The 16,423-nt window shown below is 39.7% G+C and overlaps 1 protein-coding gene across 1 annotated transcript in view; it reads right to left on the bottom strand.

The window, feature by feature from the left end:
- Positions 1–16,423, bottom strand: part of UTRN (utrophin) — a 359,477-nt gene that overhangs the window by 281,823 nt on the left and 61,231 nt on the right. Inside the window, exons 15-22 of the mRNA XM_059833258.1 lie at positions 15,739–15,918; positions 14,265–14,422; positions 11,854–11,977; positions 10,006–10,093; positions 7,251–7,486; positions 6,811–6,991; positions 3,965–4,110; positions 983–1,195 (exon numbers count right to left, since the gene is read on the bottom strand). Coding sequence (XP_059689241.1) covers positions 983–1,195; positions 3,965–4,110; positions 6,811–6,991; positions 7,251–7,486; positions 10,006–10,093; positions 11,854–11,977; positions 14,265–14,422; positions 15,739–15,918 — 1,326 coding nt within the window. The remainder of the gene's footprint in view (positions 1–982; positions 1,196–3,964; positions 4,111–6,810; positions 6,992–7,250; positions 7,487–10,005; positions 10,094–11,853; positions 11,978–14,264; positions 14,423–15,738; positions 15,919–16,423) is intronic.

Raw genomic sequence — 16,423 nt, 5'->3', positions numbered from 1 at the left:
AATATGTTTAATGCATGTGAAAATACAGATTTCTGTTAGCTAATGCACATGTGCCTTCATCCCAAGAGACAGAGAACCTCTAACAGCATCTTCTTGCTTTCTGAAGTTTGAAATATAACGTGAAAATTAAAATACTATGAAACATATTTAAAGTCTAGTTAAACATTACTCTAGGGATAAAAAACGGCACTTTATTTGGGCTTTTATACTGCTGTGATCAGCTTACACTTTCAAGCTGATACTGAAGAATGGTTAGTGCCTATTTAACTTTTGGGTCACAATAATATTGCCATGGGCTAAATAATGATATATTTATTTTTCATTATTTTTTCCTCTCCCCAGAGGAATATAAATAAGTCTACAGAAGGGACTTAAAGCAAACAAAGAAATCCATCTAACCAGTAAATACTAAGTCAACCCTGGCTAAGTTACTAAGGACTTCTGTCTCCCCTCTCTATCAACGGGTTAAACATCTAAATACCCTTTAAATACTCCTGCTTTTAATCCCTTCATTTTTAAAACATTAGGATATTCTGTCATGCAGGACTTCATATATATGTGTGTGTGTATATGAAGGAGCAGGCTTTCTGTAGCAGGTATGGAATTTCAATTTTAGATGTCAAACTAGTAAGGCATTGGGCATCTGACATCAACCGCAACAGAGGGCACTGCCCCTCATGTGATCAAGCACAGCAGATATACCCTTGACTTTAGTCTAACCTTTACTTCTTGTATTAAAAGAAAAGGAATGCTAATTTTATGTGAAAAGTCATTCTATTAGAAGATAAAGTAATATCCTGGGCATGTTAAAAGTGCTCTGCTACCCTGCTACAAATACACTATATATGCTCCCAGACTCTGCCAGACTAGTGGCCCATCAATGTTTCACTTCTCAGTCAGTATCATCTGGACTCCTGCAGACACACAAAGAAAGGGCTCTAAAACAACTGAGTTATGTAACAAAAAGATCCTTTCATTTTACCTCAAATATTCTCAACTTGGACGTAATTTCCTCCAGTAGTTTAACATCTTTGGAAATCCTGAGCTTTAACTTGTCCCAGTGTCCCTGCACATGCTTGAAGTCTTGCATGTAGACCTTTTTTATATCCGAAGAAGCATATTTCTCCAAAGCCTTTGTTTCTTCAGCAAGTTTATCTACCCTGGGCTTCTGGGCTTCCAGTGTCTCACAAACGGTCTACAAGAAAAAAAAAAAAGGAAAAAAATATATGTCTGCTTCCAGAGTTAGCCATAGAACAGGTACACACTTACATACAACTGCATGAAAGGTTTTGTTGTTCAGAGCACAGATTCAGTGAAGACTGATATTCCAGTTACTGCAGTTACAGCAGCAGAGATGTCCAAACAACCTTTTAAGCAGCAAAACACCTTCAGCTGCTCTACTGGTGCAGTAGCAAAAATTACAGAATGGGTTGTAAAGCTTGGCCACACAGCTGAAACACACCCAGGCACCTATGCCTCTCCTGTGCTGTGCAGTACTGGCACTCAAGTTAGCAAAGCAATGGCTACACGAAACTGCAGTCACAAAAGAAACTGCAACGTAGACATACCAGGACCTCAGTTTTTTCATTCCCTCCACAGATAAGATTTATTATTTTTTTTAAAAAGAAAACAAGCAATAGAGCCCACACAAACAGTCTGAGTGTGCCCTCCCGAGTTTTGTAAAGTAATATTATTATAACATCTAGCTGCAATGAAAGGTCTGGATACTTGAGTTTTGAAAGCTACTCTTCCAACTGATATACAGGGAGGATACAATCTGAATATATTCACTACTGCATTGCTGATATGAAGAGTCACTTGAGCTGAAATAGCTAATTTCCTAATATTAAGGAAAAATAACAGCTGAAGGTATAAGCCAAGACATAAAAAATACTGCCACTTCATTAAACTGGTCATTTTGGTTATCCTGCTTAAAATTTGTTTAAGAGAGAAATTTGGAATGAACAGATGAAACCATTACTAATTTCATGAATTTAACTTTGCTAGTATATACATTTAATGTGTACATGTGGGATGTGTGCACATATTTTACTGTATTTTACTGAGGAAGAATCTTCTTTTCAATATGTTTTTCTCAATTTTACTTTGTATTTACAGGAAAGAAACAGGATAAAGTGTACTGTTTCCTCTAAAAAGATAGGTAGTGAGGTAGCAATGAGATTGGGAAGAGGGATGTATGTTTCTGCCAACAAGAGGTTTCTGTGCAGGGGGCCACAGACTGAGTCAATCCCTGGCTTGGGTCTATGCCTGAAGCATATCAGTGCCTGTTACAGTGCAGAAGAAGGAGCTGGACAATCCTAGGTCCACATGCAGCTCATCATCTACAGTTTGTTCCCATCTCCCATCACACTCTCTAAAGCTCCCAGACTGGCATGGTATGTCCTTTCAGGTTAATTAGTCTCTGAAGAAAAGGGGGAGGAGGAATTCGGACAGAAGTAGGAAAAGACAAGCCTCCAAAGACTAAACACCATTGCAATTCAGCCAGTGTATGGACCAGAAAAATCTCTGCCAACTCTAAACAATACAGAAGCAACATTAAAAGAGAAAACCAATGAACTCGGAACTTCTTTTTATCTGCTGGTTCAAAAAAACAAAGCACTAACACTCCTGTTTAATGGGCTTTTAAAAATACCTATTTGATCACTCTCTGCTGAATAGAGAAGGATAGGAAGAGAGACACAGCTTCTCCCCACGTAGCAACTGGAGTTCCAAGAGCTCCTCCAGAGTCACCTGCAGCCCTCTTATGTCACCACACAGGGAAAAATACATGTTTCTGAATTAAGCATGATTCCACAAAAACAGTGGGGGGCAGTGGAGGGGGCAGGAAGTATTTGTCTGTGTTTTTTTAAAGAGAAAAAAACAAAACCCAACAAGTACTAGAGATGCATGATTCTCTCCCCTCACTCCAGCCCCGCCCCAGCAACTGTTATTTACAAAGCAACTGTCATCTATAGATTGCCTTTATATAGCCTTTATAGGCTCATAATAGGAAACAATATACGTTTCTACTGGACAGAATTCATGCATCAATTACCTTTACAGCTTGCAAGCACTGTTTCTCTTTGAAAGGCAATCTGGAGGTCACAGGACTACAGTTACTCCTTCATAACAGCTGAGCAGGATGAACCGGGATGTATTTGTTAACCAGCTGAACCTCAGGGACAGTTAAGCAGGCAGGCACCCCATGTCTGGGTAGGCTATACCCAGTGCTTGAAGGAGAGGGTTACAAGCCTGCACACCATGGCCTCACTGGGAAGGCAGAGCCAGGGAGTCCCCACTGCTGCACGGGAAGGACACAGCCTCCCCAGCACAGCACACCTGAGCAGACCGGGCATGGCTGCCAGGCGGCCATGGTGCAGTTCAGGCAGGGAGAGCTGAAAGGCAGCTCCCAAGGGAGGGAAGCACAGGGCCCAGCTCCTGGCTTCCCTCACAACCACACTCAGCAGCAAAGGGAGCAGACCTTGGGTCATGTCACCAACCTGATCCAACCAAGTTCCTAGAAGGGGGATGCTCCTGGGGCCCTGACATCATTTGGGGATCCTCAGCACAAGAAAAACATGGACACACTGGGAAGAGCCTGGGGAGGCCACCAAAGTGGTCTGAGGTGCTGCAGCACTTCAGAGAATATCCCTCAGAGCCTCCTCGTCCCCCGGCTGAGCAGTCCCGGCTCTCTTGGCCTTACGTCCTGGCACAGGCAGCAAGCGAAGCTGCGAAGTCTGTGGGCTCAGAGATACCCAACCCTCCCCTGGACACCTCCCTCAGCAGCCCGTGGTGAACCAGCTTTCAGCAAGCAACCCCAGAGGCCACTTCCACACACTGCTTCCCGATCGACTTCCCTCTGAGTAACGTTTTAGTTACCCCACTGAAAACAAGGCAGGAGAAAGGAGGATGACAGTAGCCGAATAAGCAACTCCCTCATTTCAGTGCAAAGGTTAAGAGTTACCTTTGCCTGCTTCAGGGCCTTCTCAACCTTACTGGGGTCGCTCAGTCCACTGGCGATGGACTGCTGCTTGCCCTCCAGCTCGCTCAGCGTGTCCTTCAGCCGCTGCAGGGAGTCCACATAGTCCTGGCTCGGCTGGCTTTCTGTCTCTGGTACAGTTAAAAAGAGTAATGTAACAACATACAAGGTAAGGAAATAGACACGAGACCCAAATTATAGAAGATGTGAACATAATCAAAATTATCAGAATCATTCAGAAACAAGAAATCATGTGAGATATACTTGTACGTTGAATCCTGCCGAGACCTTCCAAGAGCTAAAAAAACTCTTCTGCTGCAATGTTTTTTCCTTTTAAAAAAATTAGATCTATATATAATATATAAATCGGTATTAAACAGGTATTATATAGAATATAATAATAAACACACAATGACAATCTCCCCCCCAAAAAAATATTTAAAAACTCAATCCCATGTTTAGAATTTTCGTATACACTTAAGCACCTAAATCTCTTGGGGTGGGCGAGGTGGTGGAATCAATAGTACATGGGCTTTTGCATGCCTAAATCCCCACAATGTAGTATTTTTCATTTTAAAAAGTTTTAGACAGAGCTATTATTTATAGGCAAACACACAAACTGATATCTACCATATATAGAATAAAGTATAGCATATATAATAGCCATATATTACATATAAAGTTAAATATACACACCATAGTAACTATATATAAGCGCTAGTATTTTATATATAAACGCACATAAAATATGTGTTAGTGTAGTAGTAGGATTTGGGGGGGGGGGGGGGTCATTTTTATATGCATACACACACACAAACATACAAAAATAGCAGCTTTCAGCCTGTTCCCAGATCAGAGACACTATCTGGGAAGACTGAAAAGAGAATTCAAGTTTGGATGGTGTATCCACTTGCAATCTTTGACTGCATCTCAGATTTTGCTCGAGCCAGCCCTCTGACGTTTTCATTCCGAAATGCCAGAGTGAGGTGCTGCCTCCTTTCTGGGATTCCACAGATTTAGAAAAACTGCAGCAAACAGGATTTCAGTTGTAAAACCCATACTGTGGTATGCTCATTCTGTGGCCTTGGATTCCTAAGCAATTCTGTCACTGCCACAAGCCAAAATTAATCTAAGCCTTGTTCTGACTCACCAGGTAGCTTTTCAACAGCTTACTGTCAGAACTGTCACACCATTTATAACTACAGAATGAGTCAACATTTCTGGAGAGAGAGTTATCTAAGTTTCCTCTTCTCAAAAAGCCAGGATCAGTTTAAACGGGGGGAGGCGGGGGGGAAGAGTTCAGTAGAAAGCAAATAGGTGCACTGTCACTAAACTACAGCAAACCCTGAAGGAGAAGAAAATAGTTTAAAAGGCCTCCCATTGACAAAAATAATTAAGTCACAATTCCTATAAAAAAATGCCCATAGAGGTGGGACTGAGTACCACTCCATCAGGGAATTTTCAGAGGCTCAAAAGAAGAGCCATGAAAGGAGCTGGACTTCTGTCAGTCTAAGTCTGCCAAGTTCACAAATGCTCAAGCGCCACCACCACTTGTTTCTCCCTATTATATGGCTCTGGAAGTTCTTTTACCTTACAGCAATTAAAACTATGCTGTAGATAAACAACTGAAACCCTAAACTGACATCTCCTTCTGTTCTTTAGCAATATATAATCTGCAGAAAAATTAGCATTCAAAGAAAACACACAAATTTAACATAGTAGGATATAAGGTGTTTTTACTAAGTAGTAACTGGTTCAGATATACTAATAACGCCTCAAGTGATGTGTGGCATGAAAAAATAAGGAGTATTTTTGTCACACCATGTAATAATTACCAAAATACACAATACCAATAAAATTATTCAAAAGTACATGAACTCGGAACAGTCATAAAATAATCATTCCTCACAATAAAAATGAAAGCATACCCTGTAATTTGAGTGTGGCAGACAGATATGTTATTTATTCAGTTTTCTGCATGGATATAATGAAAGCATGTAGGCCTTGTGCAACACATTATATAGATGGCCTAACAATTTAGTAATGGAGCCTATTTTTATTATACACAGCATAAAGTGTTAATGCTCTTCCATTTGGGGCCATTAGCAAAACGCTTCCTTGAATTCCTCAGAAAAAAAAATGAAAACTAAGGAAAAAAATCTCCTTATAGGTCTGTGCTCTTGCTATTCAGCTGTAAAACATTAACAGAGCTACATATTTTGTGCACTACATTTAAAATCCTTTAGAAGCCAGCATGACAGGTTTGAATGCTCATAATGAAATTCTGAACGCAACAAAAACCTAAGTAGGAAGTGCCTGAAAAATAAGGCAGATTCCAAATCACTTCAAAGATGAAATTTCCAAAAGGAATTATGTATGACTAATATGCTCAACAAAACTATGAAAAAGAAACAATTTCACATGCACACTTCAATTTTACAAGGTTCTCTTAATCTTCCATTTTTTATTTCTAGTATTATTACTTATTTCTGTAAGTGCCAGAGACTTTTGCCAGCTTTTCAAACTATATTATCCACCTTAAATATGTTTTGCCAATTCCTTAAGTGTAGTTTCAGGAATGTTGCATCCTTGCATAATCACTTTAAACACCACGGAACAATGTATTTTGTAGTGTGCACAGAGGAGGTCATACAAATATTCTTTCAGGTGAATAAAAAGATTTTCTCAGCCTGACCCAAAGCCTCCCAGAATCAGTAGGAAAACTCTACTAGAATTTAGTGAGTTTTCAATCACCTCAAAACAACAAGAAAAAAAAAAAATCAGAACACAAGTATCAGGAGGGCTTACGTTAAAAAAATATATATATTTACCTTTCTTCAGCTGCTGGTGACATTCCTCTAGTTTTTGATGAGTCACCTTGAAGTGATCAAGAAAACCATTCAAGCTCTCCTGAATGAAGTTTGGAGGCATGGGCTGAGAGGTGAGTGCCTTGCAGGTGGCTTTCAGGTGTTCCAACCGTGGACTCAGGCTTACAAGATGAGTTAACTCCTGCTGCAAAAGATTAAAACCAAAACCAACTCTCACACTTGCCTTGTTAAGACAAACAACAAAACACTTGCTCCTCCACATTACTAGGGCAACAACTTTAAAGTACTCCTGTGACACAGGTACCAAAATCTTCCAGTCAAATCTGGCACCCTGGATGCCTCAGAAATGTTGAGTTACCTTATTACTACTAGGCTAAGCTCCTCTGGGGTATTCTGTGCTCCTAACAGCTTCAAATCTAAATTAACAAGTTTTGCAGGCTTACCTGACATAAGTCTTTCAGAACTGCTGCAGGCTGGGATGCTGAAGAAGCGTCATTTTTAAGCCAGACATCCTTCTCAATTACAGTCTTCTCAAGCTCACTCATTTCCTTAAAATAAGCATTTATATCTTCCTGATACTTTATCTTTCTGGCCACTTCTTCCACATGTAAAACCATATCTTTCCACCCTGACAACAGTTTCTCCATCACACTTTTTATACCCGCTGTAGAAAGTCCCTCTAAAAAGATTATATAAATTATTGTTAGATTATCTGCAACACATTTTGATTAACAGGCATTTAACCTTTCCTCTCTTCAGATACAGATACACATTTGCATTAACATGCAAAATGCTTTGATTCCAAGTGCACTATCCATAAAACTGTACTTATTAATAACGGTGTTTCAGCTTTTTATTTCCACATTAATAATAAAATGAAGAGTGAAATATTCCACTTCCATTCTTTCCCTTTGATAATGTTTGAATTTCTAATGATGAGCTGATTCTACTATCATGACTCTCTTCATGATTTGTGTCTAAATGCTGATATGTAGATTTAAGTAAAATAAGCTTAAATTAAGTAGGCTTCCAGTGAATTTATTTTTTAAATTATTCTAGACTCCACAAAGAAAAAAAGGGAAGCAGCAAGTTGGAAGGCAGCAATAAGTTCTTTGAAAAGGTAGATGGAAATCCTGTCAGCCTGGAAGAGAGAAGGAGCAATAGCTAACAATGCCACATTGGATGCACACATGATTAATAATTAGGTAATATAAATAGCTACAAAAGCAACACGACAAAATGCAAGGTTATTTCCCCACTCACAGTGACTACGTGAAGCACTTGCTACACCACCTTTTCAACAAATCACTGCATTACTTGAGGTTGTAGCAGCAGAAGTGAACAGACCTCCCACCCATTCCTTGTTCGTTTAGTTCCTCAAGTGCCAGAAGTAACTGACAATTTTGCTATGTATGGAGAATTTCAGTGCAACGTGCATTCGACAGTACACTCTTGCCATTGCAAGCTTCTGATGCAGATTCTCTTTCAAGGTACCACCTTCTTTTTATAAGGCATACTTGAGTCATTTGAACTTAACAGTTCTGTCATTTAGATCAGGGTATAAGGAGGAGATTCACATGGAGGTGTCTGTTCGCTGCACTGCTTTAGCATAAGTGGACCCCAGTGCTCTGGTCTAGGCCAGCCAGCCAGCTTCTGCAAGGGCACTTGAAGGTTCTGCTCAATAGATCCTCCCTGTGCTTCACACACTGGCCATGCACACTTGGCACATCTACAATACAGAAGCACAGCAGCTGCAACCAGCCACAGAAGAGGAGCATGCACACACCAGTCAGTCACTGCCGTTACAGCACAGCCTGTACACACCTCAAGACAGACATGGATGTATACACACACATGCCAGTGCTGTGCATTATTCCACACAGATATGGCTGGGTCCAGTTGTGGAGAGAAGGGCTGTCATTCTGAGCTGGACAAAACATACTAGCAGACCCTAACAAAGCCAGGGGCTGTAGCTTGGTTATTTTCTATAAATCCCAAACTTTAAGATGGCAAACAATTAGGAAGCCATTTCTGTATCTTATTTTTGCTGATACAAACCAGTTTTTGAACTATGCATTTCTCATTATGATCCACAGATACTGGTTTCATAGCCATGACCTATCACAGCTGGAGGGGTTTATAAAAGAAAGAGAAAGGGTGGATCTCTGTCCAGGTTTGAAGACAAGAACAGCTACAAAGTTTTATAACCCAAACTCCAGGTCAAATCAGCCCTGAAGCTGATGCTGGAAGCCACTATGACACACACTGTAAAAAACTTCAGCTGTCGTAGGAAAGGAGGGGAGGACTGGAGATGCTTAGCAGACTGGGGCATCCAGGCAAAGGGGCTGGGTGGAAAAAAAAAGTGACAGTTGGAAAATCCAATTGAAATCAACATTTTCCAAAAGGGATGCTGGTCAGTAAGAAGGACAGTGATACCATCCTTTCACCTGTCTGAATGCTACCAGTTGCAGCAACTTCACCAGAAGCCAAGTGCATAGCAGATCTAAAAGACTGTCTCTGGATGATATGAACAGCTCTTTTATGGAGAAAGTCACATTTCACTGATGGAGTTTTGTCATATCATGAAGGAAGATTTTGGCAAGGCTTAAAGATTCAACTTTCACTGATGTTAATTATAAGTTTCCAGGGATAAGTGTTTTAATTGACAATCATTTTCTCAAGCATGTAGGCTTCTCTTGCCTTTGAGCCATAAATTGTGACTGTATCATCAAAATATACTGACAGATTTTACAGAAATAGAGAAAACTATGAATAGAGATATACACACATTTATCAAGCCTAAATTTGGTTTCAAATTTTCCACTTCAAGACAGTTATATTAAAATTTTATACTTAAAATCTCCACACAACTTAAAATTAAACCAACTCCTTCCCCAAAAGCATATTACTGCCATTAAGAAATTATTTCTATTTCAATAAAAATAACCCTTAAAAGGTTGCAAATGAACACACACACATTAAGCAAAGAATATTAATACTGCTTTTCTACAAGCTTTAATAGAAACAAAACACACATCAATAACTAGTACCAACGACCAGTGTCTCTGAAGGAAAGAAAATGGAGGGAGAGGGAAGAAATATATTGTGATGCTTAACTGGCGATAGCATATTTCTGTATCATTTCCCAGCAACTCATCTGCTTAAATCACAAAACAGAAAAACCTTAAAGCTACTTACCCTTTCCCATTTGATCCAAAAGAGTATGTCCACTTCGTTTCAGTTCATCTAACTTCTGGCTTTTTTCAACACTTTCTGTTTCGATCAACTGCAAAGTGAACCCCAAAGAATACAGTTTCAGAGAGGGTCATTTTTCTTGACTTCTGCCCCTGTCCGGGGGTAACATGTATTTTACCACTACTACCCAAAACACATTCCATTTTTCTTGGATGCAGCACCTTCTAAGACACATATTATTAGCACTGTTTGTTCGGAAAACAAATGCAAAAGGAGTTAGCTCTCACAAGTACCAGGCAAAAGACTAGTACAACACCACCAGGAATAAAATATTGTTGAAAGGGTTGATAATCCTGCTATGTGAAATCAGATATTGGGACACCAGCCAAAACAAGTCACATGTGATCAAAAATTGTAATTATTTAATTTGAATCAGTGGAGAAAAGACCTTTCTTAAATAGTCCCTTTGCCTCTACAGTCTCTGCTGAGATTTCCAGTAGAAGGGAACAACCACCTGTTTCCTACAAGTCCAGCTAGCAAGAACTACAGCATACTAGTAATTGACTCTCGTAAGCTCTAGTGTTTTTCTCTCCTTTATAAAGAAATGGTGAGGGGAATCCTATATGATTACTAAGATTTTTAGAGGAACAAGTTCCTCCCTCAAGTCATACATATTGGTGAATGTTCCTGTGTGAGCCAAGAGGTAGAATACATCCACAGAGGAAAGATGAGTTCCTTGGCCACAAGGCCACAACTTCAATAACCTCCGAGATTACAACGAAGTATCTCCAAATTAAAATCTTTTCAAAAATGATGTCCAAGGTCATTACTCTGGTTTAGACCTGGTACAGTAAATTCAGAAGCAGCATGCATTTATTTACACAGTTAGGAAGAACAAACACTGTCCTACCCACTTAGAGCCCAATTATTTAAAAACAGTGCTCTTTATGGGAACCTGGTGTTCATCTTGGAGCCTGTTTTATAAAGGGCTACAAACGTTCATAAAGATCTATAAATAAACTATTGGGAGGGTTGTTTTAGTTTTTATTTCCAACAGTACTGCCATCCCAAACATTCCTACTGGCACCATTTTGCACTACAGCATTGAGAAGGAGTCCCCTTATAGATATTTTTAAGTATTGTCTTCAATTTCAAAAGCAGGTTCAGGTCCTGCTAAAGCTCCAGTAAGCCTTCATTAACAAAGAATGCTCAAGGACCAAAAAAGGCAAGAATACATTCCTGAAACAGAAGGAATAGAAGGTAAAATGGTTATTTCATGGCTCCCACAGGATCCTGTAAAATTATATATTCTGTCTTTCAAGTCAGTTATATCATACATGAGTTGTAACCATCAGGTTTTCTCCAAAATTAATAGAGCAAACGACAACGTGTCCAAGCATTTTAACAATGGACCACTTTGGACCCTGGGTGGTACAGCGTGTGCAGACTATCACAGCATGATTCAAGGGGTCTCTGAGTAGCCCACTGGCCCATCTCTGCCAAAATTATAAAAAGTGGTGTCAATCAAGTCCATCTCCAACTGTGAAACATGAAGTCAAAATATGCCGCTTAGTGGAAAAGATACTGATCCTGAAGACAGACATTCATCAGAACTCCAAAGGAGACATCAGTAATACATGCTTTTAAAATTTCCTGTGGATTGTGCAACTCAACACCAGCAAAAGTTTGTGTCCAGCTGGTCAGAGATTTCCATGTATGTCCAGTTCTGAAACTATTTAACTAAAGGACTTAATCCCCATGAAGCACGTGGATCAGCCCACACCTTCAGCTGACAGCCAGCTTAGAGACAAAATACACTATTCACTGGAACACTCTATCTCCCCATTTTACCTTCAACTTTTCTTTCATGTTTGAAGTCTCTCTCATCTTCTTGTACTCTTTGATGTCTGTGGCCTGAATGGCAGATTTTGATTTTGAAATCCAGTTCAGGAGCTCAGCACTTTCAGCCTCAAACCTGGTTTAAAAGGTCAGACAATTTTTTTTTTTTTTGTCATTTTTCCCTATTCAGTCACTCTGTCTTAAAAATCAGAAGTCTTAAAGTTCAGCACATTACCCAATCCCAAAACAACAAGGCTGCACACAAGATTCATGTTTCTCCTATTACTACTCACTGGCGGTAGAACAGATAGACTTTCAAAAACCTGCCATAGTAAAAATTAAGTCCATGGTATTAGCCTTTGGGAGCAAATTCAGAACGCATGGTGCAATCTACTTCTTAATTTTTGTATATATATCTTCATGCAAACCGTTTCTTTTAATGTCACAAAAGATCTCTCTCAATGCTCAGTATTTTGAAAGTAATAAACTAAACCTCAGAACAAGACAAATAAGAACTACAGTTCTAGATTTTGTAAAAGTCTGCAACACTATTTAGTCTGAAGAAAAAGCTAGCAGCTTAAGCACTCATGGCAGTGACAGTGGACAAACCTTTTTGAATGCTTAGCTGACTAAAGATTAGCTTATAGCTTAATACTTTTGGCTACAGTTGGATATGTGTATACTAACATAACCTTCTTATGCCTAAAACCTCTAAGCTACAACCCACCACCACCAAAAAACAGAAACAAACAAAAAAACAACTCCCAAATTAACCAATACTATACAGAACTTGAGAAAAGGATAGATATACTATACAGACCACAAGTCAGGCCATATTACAATTATATTACTTAACACAGTGTAAATCCTAACATGGAATAACAGCCTACCAACAAATGCAGAAGTCACTGTTAGTCACTCAAAGTTTTCATGGGAAAGCCTGCAAAATTCTAGTTACTGGCCATTTGTTGGTTTCAACATAAATAACTGGGGTCAGGCAAAAGCATCAGAAAGTTTAACCTATATTAACTGACTCTGTCCTTAATACAGTTTGATCTCTAGGAAAAAAGATAACAGATCAAATCACTTCTGCTTTCAAAGTCTAAAATAGTTTCTACGACTCATGAGACACACAGAGAGAAGGGACAGATGGGCTGCCGACTGTGTTACTGCCCTGGGACACCCATATGCACACACCGCCCCCACCAGGGCTCGAAGGGTCTGACCAGGGTCCTCAAGAGGGTTTGGCCAGGTTCCTCACCCCTTCAGACCTCCATTGCTCCTCCAGAAAAATGAAGAAAACAACTCTTCTTCACTGTGTTAACACACATCACCTAACACAGCACCTCCCTGCTCTTGATGCAGCCCTCTGTCCTCTCCCTAAATGACCTGCCAAGGGTTTAAACACCTCAAAGAAATGAGCATTTTCTCAGGCAAGCACAAAAAGCAAAATGATGAGTACACAGAATTTACTTTCGTAATTTATCTTGAAACAATGCAACACATGTTATTAAATACTGTTTAGCCTAGAGAAGAGAAAGCTCCGGGGAGACGTTATAGCAGCCTTCCAGTACTTAAAGGGGGCCTACAGATGGGGAGGGACTCTTTATCAGGGAGTGTAGGAATAGGATGAGGAGTAATGGTTTTAAAATGAAAGAGGGTTGATTTAGATTAGGTATTAGGAAGAAATTCTTTACTGTGTGGGTGGTGAAGCACTGGAACAGGTTGCCCAGAGAAGCTGCAGATGCCCCCTCCCTGGCAGTGTCAAGGCCAGGCAGGATGAGGCTTAGAGCAACCTGATCTAGTGGAATGTGTCCCTGCCCATGGCGGGGGGGTTGGAACTAGATGATCTTCAAAGGTCCTTCCAACCCAAACCACTCTATGATTCTATACATGCAAATCAGTCAGCCACTCCAGATACTCTTGTGAAAGGAGACATCACTGTAATACTGTTCTTATTACTAAATACCAGGGAGATGGAATAGGTTTCTGAGCCTTTTTTGTGCATTTTCTCCCCTTTCTCCCATATATTTTATGGAGATTAGAATAATAAATAAATGAAAATACTTAGCACTTTCACAACACTTTTTAACCAAAGATGAGAAGATGTTTTTTCCAAAAGAAAGTGATATAATTAATTCTTTCAGCAAAAGAACTGAGGTACAAAGGACTGAAGACTTGCTTTTTTGAGAAGGAAAAACCCCACCCTTGTTTCCCTCTGAAATTAATGGAAACTGCAGGCTTTCTGTTGCTCTGAAAACAAGGCTGTACATAACATTTCCTCCCACTCCCCAAACCCAACCTCACGACCGCAACTTAAGTATTCCTCACTTGCATAAAAGAAGAGTCAAAGGCAAGACCAAGACAAATAAGTCTATGTAGAATCTAGTGAGCACAGGAAGAGGGCAGTGACATATACTTACTTTTTCTTTGCTTCACTGTCCCCTGGGATTTGCCTTTTCTTTGGGGGTGGTGGTGGGGGCAACTCTTGTTTAATCACTACCTGTTCCTTCAATGGTGTTTCTGCAGCAGTCTTCTGTGAAGCCTGTGACATTCCTATGCTTCCTACAGCTTGAGTTACCTATACAAAATAATTTAGCAAAAGGGTTAAATGCTATTTCTAACACAAACTGAATTGCTTTTGCTTAGTTTCTTCTATTCATCAGTCATAAAAGCCCATTCATTCACTCCTACAAATGACCACATCTAGCCGCCATGAAGCATCTTTATCATAGATGCACTCCAGAGAAAAAACTTCATTATTCTCATTTTACAGATGCAAACCATGCATCATAATACTCAGTTCAACTAGAATTTCATGCTAGTCCAAGTGAACGAATATCAGCAAAATAAGCATTATAACTATTTTCTTTCCTAATTGCTTGGTTCACAAAAAGAACTATGGTCTTTTCGATTTAACAACACACAATTCTGTATTTTATACTCATACCCCACAAAACCAAGCCTAGATCTCAGAAAGAGCTAACACACAGTGTATTTGACCTAAAAACTCTCTCAATAGAATCCTTCCACACTCTTTAACGAGTTATAAAGTCAGTCCCATGGGAAGCAACCTGTAAGTTCTAAGTATGTACTTGATATCTAGGGGGAGTGAAAGGATGAAGACAGGATTTGGCACCCTCCAGTGCTTTGACTCAAACGCAAGAACAAATTAAAGCCACATGGCTGAAATGGACCCCTACTCAGACTGCACAACTCATTCACTATACACTGAATGGATCATGAATCAGTGCCGGAGCCTTCACCGTAACAACATTTTAATATCACAAGAAAAGGGACATACGAGTCATAAAACTGGCAAACAAAATTCTCACAGAAGCCAATGGGAGTTCTGCCTAAATAAAAACATTACCAAGCACTCAAAATACTAAAATAAGCATTTAACAATCCAGCTTGGCTATCATCATTACATAGCAAACAAACAACTACTCTATTTTCAACAGATGAGAAATCATACTCACAGAGCATAAATGCTTGTATGACTCCCATTTATTTATCTATTCTGGGTTTTGGGTTTTGTCTCTTTTCTTTTAGTATCAGATTTAATCCAGTCCCAGCACTCTTACAATGTTTAAAGGCATTTGCATTGATTGATAATACATGGCAAGCCTGCTTTACTCATCAGAAAAATGAAGCTTAATCTGTGTGAGAAAGGAGTAATAGTACTAGTCAGGTTAACAACTTGGGGTTTTGAAGACCAAAAAAAGCAGACAGCTTTGTCAGCAGATAAAGGCAGCCCCACATGAATGAGCACTCACATACCTCTCTAACCTGATGCCAAGAACTCGCCTGGGCAATTTTGCTGACAGTATCAATGATGTGTGCATACATACAGACATCTAAACAGATAAAAAGTAATAAAGCCTTATTAAGTACCTGGTTAGAGTAATCCTCTAGCTTCTGAACCAAACTGTCCCACCTCTGAGTTAGTTCTTCTTGATTCTGGTCGATTTTACTGGAAGCTCTGCCATTCCCAAGGATTTGGGCCACATCCTGACCTAGCTCATTCAGCTGGTCTAGTGTTTGCCGTTTCATACCCATGTCCTCTTTCAAAATCTGAAGTTAAAAGAAAACATTAAAAGACAACATCAAGTATTCTGCCATCCCTTAGCTTTTAATTCTGGGGGGAGTACTACCTGAGCCAGATGCATCATAGGTTTCAAAACAGTTCTCTTGTGTAACAAAGCACTAACAGACACTCTTACAAAGAGAACATCCCTGAAACAGCTCCTAGAGCAGTCAGCAGTATCTCTTGAGTAACAGTTACAAGTGATTAGAGTTCAGGTACAAGCTGCACCAATGTATTAAAAACCCCAAAACAAAACCAAAAACACAAACCACAAACCCACACTTTGGAAAAACACAGCTGACTGGTGGCCTACAATAAACTCCAAACCCTGTCAAAAACCCAGGATAGCTGTTTCAAAGTTTGGCACACCAACCTGGAATGGCCACGGAGTAAGTTGTACACATTTTTTAAATTCAAGTGAAAGAATCTGGCAAGGAGAGAATATTGTCTTGGCTTCTAAAGTATCATGCATTCACAGCTCCTACTAGGGTC

The sequence above is a fragment of the Gavia stellata genome, chromosome 2 (genome assembly GCF_030936135.1).
Source record: "Gavia stellata isolate bGavSte3 chromosome 2, bGavSte3.hap2, whole genome shotgun sequence".
Lineage (NCBI taxonomy): Eukaryota > Metazoa > Chordata > Aves > Gaviiformes > Gaviidae > Gavia > Gavia stellata.
The sequence above is the reverse complement of the archived record's forward strand: the minus strand, read 5'-3'. Positions and strand labels throughout refer to the sequence as shown.